The following is a 6,830-nucleotide window of genomic DNA, read 5'->3' on the forward strand; positions in this document are numbered from 1 at the left end:
TGCTGATTATCAATGTTATCTTGAGCAGGATCAGCGACTGCAACGCATGAATACGAGGCAATGATGTCAGCAAAGAACACAACGAAGGTCCCGAGCATAGCAACTTTGGGATCTCACCCGATAAGTTTTATATGGGCGCGGCTCAAGCGGTCACAACAATTGGTCAACTCCAAGTGCAACCCCCAAGACAGAGCTCTGTGAACATTTCCCAAACATCTAGCTAGGTTTGTTAACCAGACATTGCCTGACCTTGTCAGCATGGAGGACTTCAAAGAGAAACACATATCTTGGACCAGCTTCAACCACAACTCCGAGGTAATGCTATATAAAATACAGTTTACAGTATTAAGGGAACTGTTCTGACTTTGCTTAGATTCAAGAGTTCCGATTCCTCAAGATCAACTACGAGTCCATGGAGAACTGGAAGCGAAGCACTGACTACTTACGGTGCAACCCCCTTTTCCATGGGAGGGTGCGGTATGACTGCATGTTGGTTCAAATGAGCAATACCCAACAGGTTTTTGCACGACTAACTGTTGTCTTCAAGCTTCGCTTTGCCAAGCTCGATCAGCCACTTGCTTTGGCACTGGTACAGCCTTATTCTGCTGGGCTTCCTGGTAGAAGGGCCATTGATGCTGATCTTGGTCTCACTCGTGTCAAGGCCATCATATGAACATCAGCGTGTGTCATTCCTGTAGGATTGATCGTCCGCGGAGCACTACTCGCTCAGGATTACAGGCCAGGTCATGAAAAGGAGTTTTTTTGTTCTAGACTACATCAACAGTGACATGTTCCTTCGCATGAAAGGCTGGAGCTGCACCTGAATGTGCACTAATCTCAATCTTCCCTTCTTTCAATTCAAATCACTTGTCATGTTCTCTCACTCCTCCAGCCCCTACTACCTTCTATGTGTTATTGTGTCTCTATCCGTGCATTTTCCTCATGCTCTATTACTTGTATGTGTTGCTGATGCATCTCCACTTTCATTACCATCAGTGAAAATGTGCTACAATGCCGTGTCAACGAACATTGGTTTGTAAATTATGCTGCTGTCTGTTTACACAGCACGCACCCCCTTCCTTCATTTCCAGTGTTAGTATCTCGGTCTTCTCTCATCTCCGTGCTCAGACATCTATACACCAGTGCCAGCACCGGCAGACATGTGTCTAGCAAATGTGCCTCGCGTTCCCCTCGCGCCTCTTGCCCATCGTACATTGTACAGCAGAGCTTCACGCCCACGTTCAGGTGCCACAAAAAAGTATGTCTTGTAGAGCGAGCACTTCCTCATCGTCTGAGCATATGCAGACAGCTGGTCTCTTGCAGTGTTACATGTACATCACTCATTGATCAATGCCATCCTCCCATCAACTGATTCTTGATTGAATTGGTTGCCTCATTTTGTCCAGCACTTTCATTTCCTCATACCCGCCCACTTCTATCAAGCAGTGTCCATGCTTTGTGAGTAATCAGGGTTTAATCTGCACATTCATGCCTGTTTTTAATCCTACACAGCCATCTCCATCGTGGGTTCAGACCCACTTGCTCCTCATGTTTGCGGGTTGCTGAGCCGGCCAATTCCTCCTGCACACATTCAAGCTGCAGACAACAACTCAGCCTATTCACACTATGGCTCCTTAGCAGTATAAAATACAGCGCGTTCTTCGTATTTCCCCAGCAGTTCGCCTCATAGTTGGCCCTCATACTCAGCATTTGCATCATTTCAACTCGTTGATTCACCATGGCCTCAGACCCCAATGTCAAAGATTATTCTGCAGAAATTGATGACGCTGCACCTCTTCTAGAGGACAATGACAACTTACAGCAGTTGACTTGACCAGCCGCCTTGCCCGAGGTGACACCCGATGCAACCGTACTCCAGCTTTGCAAGGTAATACTTTTGCTATTTGTGTGTTAGCACTGCCACTGAAACAATACCACATAATTTTCTCAGATTGTTCACGATTATCAAGAGCAGTACGGCAATGTCTATGAAGCCTTGTGTGGATGCAAGAACAAGAACAAGACACTGTACGCTATGCTACTACCCAAAGCACAACACACCTTCAACAAAGGAATTTTCCTCTGAGCTATTTCGAACAAGGAGAAAATCAAGCACGAAGGTGCTCGCTTTGGTCTGACTGTTTGCCCTTGGCCCGTAGAGGGCTCAATTCCACCTTCTCCACTCACTCTGGCTATGAATACTGATGGCTCTGAGTGCTCAGAGAGCCCAGAGAAACAGATCCTGGGTGCCATGGCTGATCTTTACAAGTTTATGAAGGAAGACTTTTGCCCTGTGATGGAGTCTGAGCCGGTGTTTGCGCAGAAGGTATGTCTTACCTTTTATCTCATATCTGGCTTATGTACTAACCTTCAGTCAGTTTTTTGATGGTGTCAATGGCACTTGTTGACCTTACATGTTGACTCTGAGGATCATGATACCCCAGGTATTCGGAGCAGATCTTACCAGCACACAGAAACTTCTTCTCCTCAAGGCGGATGTTGATGCCGAGGGTTATGATTGATTTCCACCTATCTTCTATGCTGATCCGGAGGTACAAGACCCAGCCACGTTGCTCATGTGTGAGCCGACTGTACAAGTATGTTCCACTTTCTCGTCAGAGATTCTCTTAGGAATTGACCTTTTCTAACTTATGGTGCAGGTTCTCATTATCAAACTATTTGGAAAGACTGGTCTACAGATTTGCCAGAAAGTGCGTCCTCACTCCAATACCAATGGATGTAAGTGGGGAGTGAAGGTGATTGATGTGGGAATGATATCCTGTGCTGGAACTGATGTGAGTACTGATTAACATGATAGGAGATGTCACTGATTGTTTGCTAGGTTTGCCACCTCATTTCCTGTGATCGAGAATACTCGGCAATTGGCTCATCCTCCGGGATTGACTATGCGGCTGATAGAGACACAATATATGAGAGTCTGACCACCAGTCACCCTACGTGGCTTACGCACGTATTTGAGTACTACAACTACAAAATCTTTGGTACCCCGCGTGCGTCCTCCATCAGCAAAGGCGCCAAAAAGTCTCCTGGAGACCCCACCCCGCAGCAGAAGTGTCAGGAACAGGAGAAGGCAGTTTTTGCTGTGCTTGAGAAGCACTATGCACCCAAGGAGACTCCTGCGGATCTTTCGTCCACTGGTGATGTTGCCCCGTCCCTCATAGAGCTGACAGAGCAGGTCAACGCTCTTGACCTTGCTCCCCAAGCGGCTGGGGACCCCGACACCCTCCTTGTTGATGCTCTGCCTAGCTCCACCTCAATCTTCGCTGTCAATGGAGCTCCAACGACCACAAACTCTGAGACCATGGAGTTGATCTCCACTTCTGGCACTCAATCCTCAATTGGAGTCCCTGTAAGTCATAGATCTAATTATCTCGTTGGTATTCTACTGATGGTGGTTGCAGTCCAGCTCAAGCATGGAAGTGGTCCCTGCTACCACAGAAGGTAGCTCAACTGAGCTATTGAACCCTGTTTGCATGAATGGAAGGGGAAATGGATGCGGTACCAGAAGTACTGCACCTCAGATTTTGGGAGAGCCGTGTCGTATCCATTCAACTCGCAACAGGCCTGCCTAGATATTTTTATATTTTTCTCGCTCGAAATTCCCTTACTGTTAAAGCCTGTCCTCATGCAATACTTAGACTATCTGAATACATCTACTAGTCAGAGTGTTGGCTATAGTGAAATCTAATGAATTGTCTGTAAGAACATTTGAAACTCCAACAGCTACGTATTATAAGGAAATTTTTCAAAGTCAAACCGAGCCCAACTTTCGTCTCAACACCTCATGTAGTCGCTGAGCAGTCTGACGTCCTTCTCCCGCCGCTCTCTTCCTCTTGCCATTCTCTTCCTTCTGCTGCTCTCCCTTCCCATCTTGTTGTTCTTCCCCCACTGTCTACCACCTCTTTTGCCGCCCACTGCCACCTCCGCCCGCCAAATTATTTGCCTGCCCACCAACTCTCATCCAGAAACCGTTAACTCCTCTGTCCTCTGACCTCCATCTCATTGCGAGGCGACCCCTTCCCCCCTCCCTCGTCACCCACCACCAATTTTGCTACCCACTTCCCCTCCGTTGTCTTGGACCTGGTGCTGCACTTCGCATGACTATGGAAATTCTTGTGAACAGCTTAGGTCGTGTTAACCCATACTGGTGTTCTCATAAGTATTTCTCCTATCTCTTTCGTCTCATTGTGCTAATGTATTTTGTGCAGCCTTCATGTTGGTCATGGTGACCATCGGTGTTAAAGGTAGTGCCCCCTCATCATATACTAGTGAGTATCTGTCAGTCTCAGTCTCGGTAGCTGCATACTCATTCATTTGTAGTACTGATGTTGCAACTATGTTTCTACCCCATATCAATGTATCTCCTCTCCTCTGTGTCGCATCCTACTCTATTGGCAATAGCTCTCCGTGTATTAGCTACAGAATACACTGTTTGATCATTTTTTATGTCTACTGTTCCTATATGACAATTTTGTCAGCGTCAATGCTCCAGAGTCAACAAAACGCATTGAGACGCTCACACAGTCATTGTGATGTGTCAAGATGCGTAGAGATGATTTTGGTTGTCAAAATGCTATGTACTCCATCTCAATGCATCAAAATAGAGGATATGATGTCAGCATGCGAGCTGTGTGTGTATTGACTCAAAAAGCACTGTCAGGATGGCATCTTGACAACACACGATAGCATCATAACTTTACAGCCCCCCATTGAGATGTGTGAGAAATGCTACCGGCGTGAAGATGCATTTCAATGCATCCGGATCCTTTTTCGGTTTGTCCGACACACCCCAGCCAATTGCTCAAGTTGTTCCTTCTACCCAGGTACTCACAAAGAATTGGAGGCCACATCAGGCTCATTGTCCATGTCAGGGCCCATGCAGAACCCAGAGCCTCCAGAACTCAATTAGTGAGTCTGTGGGAACTCAATCATGTTGAGTACTTTAACTGGCAAGGCACTGATGAGTGTAAAGTGTGTGGGAGTGGAGTTGGAGGGGTAAGCACAACAGCTTGAGCACCTGTGCCGATGACCAGCTTGAGGTTGGTTTGCTTTGTGTTGACATCAGGATCATTATTGAGAGTGCTGCCAGAGCCTTAGTCAATGTGTATACAGCACCTTATTTTCCATTATGATTGTCTTTGCTGTCAGTGTTGAGGGCTAATTAAACTCTGAGTCTGAGCAAGCGCAAACTAACACTGTCCAACCTCGGTTTGGTCCCCTGAACCTATAGGGGGAGACAGATGGTTATGGAAGGTACATTAAAGCTCCAACTTCCCATGCCACCACAAACCTTAGGTTGAAAAACTACAGTATGTGTGCTATTTAGTTTACTGGGGTTTGTGGTGTGTAACATGAATGTGTCAGGAAAGAGAAAATGGGTGCTTGGTGGGTTTCCTGGCTTTACCTGCACCTAACGAAAGTAATGACACAGAGTGGAAACTCACACCTGTCCCTACTATATGTTTGAGCAAAATACTAGATTGTATATTCAAGTATATTTGTCTAATGTGATGATAATAATTAAGAACTATTGTGTGGTGTCTATGATAAGTCTTAATTATTCTAGAATGGTATACTGTAGAAAGTATAGTACATGCTTAGAACCCAGGCACATAGAACAACAGCCTAAACATATTCATCAGGAGCATAGTGGCCTTTTGGGTGGGCTTTTAAGAGTTTCAAGGCCTTGTGCCTGTCAGCCAAGACCACAAGACAAAGCAAGGTTGTATTTTGACTATGTTAACTCTGTACCTGCCCAGAAGTATGTGGGACATTCAAGCTAAGCTCCACTGGGGAAACTGTGTCCGGGAATGCTAGTGTAAGGGCCCGGGGGTGAGTGTAGGGTAAGTAGTCAACTTTAGTGACATGAGGGGGACAGGAACAATACTGGAGGGCCGGTGTGTAGAGAGTGTAAGTGCCATAGGCACTGGAGGTTAATGGGAGGATACCAAAGTACAAAGATAGGAGAGATGAGGAGGTAGATGAAGACACAAGTATCACAGAAGACACTTGGAGTAGGAATGCGGGAAGGAATTAGAGATGAGGAGGAGTAGAGGGCAGAAGTAAGTTGATATTCATGTTGAGGAATACAGGCTGAATTATACAAGTATGTATACTACTACTCTAGAGTTGGAGGTAATGTATGATGAGTAAGGAACATGTAGAAGGAACAGATTGTTAGTAAGTAAACATGAGCTAAAATGTCAGATATATTATTGTAGTAATTGTGGAATGATAGAAATGTCAAGAAGTGTCAAAGGTAGACAGGTAGCAACAAGACTAGTAGAAAAGGAGGTAATAGGAAATAACACCTGTCAAACATGGAACAAGGAATTGTAGCAACATGGTGGTGCATCTTGGAATGTCACTGTAGGGAGTTGAGTGTCAAAAGTGCCTCCTGCTAGCCCTAACTCAGACAAACAATGCATTATTTATTGCATATTTTTTGACATGGCCAGGCTTTGACCTTATCTATGACATAAGCAGGCACATGACCAAGCACATGATGGGTCTGGACCATGACATCATATGATGCAAGGATCATGCAATATGGTGTGCTTGTATTACTAAGTACTTGTATTCCTAATTAGGCAGGAGCCCTACCTTTAGTTACATGGTCTGTGTGCAGCTGCCCAGTAGTATATAAGACTGCAATTGATGACTCAGAACTCCAAGAGTGTTCTTTTGTGATTTCCCCTTAAGCTTTGTTTGTAAACCTAAGTCTCAAGCCCTCTTGTAGAGGCATCTACTTCTGCCCAAGCCCCATCTAGGGTCAGGGTTAGTCTTTCTCACCATCATTTCCTCCTGTT

The 6,830-nt window shown here is 45.5% G+C and overlaps 1 protein-coding gene across 1 annotated transcript; it reads left to right on the top strand.

The window, feature by feature from the left end:
* Window positions 1–2,251: 2,251 nt before the first annotated feature.
* Window positions 2,252–4,930, top strand: CONPUDRAFT_157404 (uncharacterized protein; the record flags this gene model as incomplete). The annotated part of the gene is made up of 4 exons (XM_007774386.1): window positions 2,252–2,326; window positions 2,843–3,370; window positions 3,423–3,462; window positions 4,893–4,930. The coding sequence occupies 4 exons, from the start codon at window positions 2,252–2,254 to the stop codon at window positions 4,928–4,930; spliced, it is 681 nt and encodes a 226-aa protein (XP_007772576.1).
* Window positions 4,931–6,830: the final 1,900 nt, after the last annotated feature.

The sequence above is a fragment of the Coniophora puteana genome (assembly GCF_000271625.1).
Source record: "Coniophora puteana RWD-64-598 SS2 unplaced genomic scaffold CONPUscaffold_12, whole genome shotgun sequence".
NCBI lineage: Eukaryota > Fungi > Basidiomycota > Agaricomycetes > Boletales > Coniophoraceae > Coniophora > Coniophora puteana.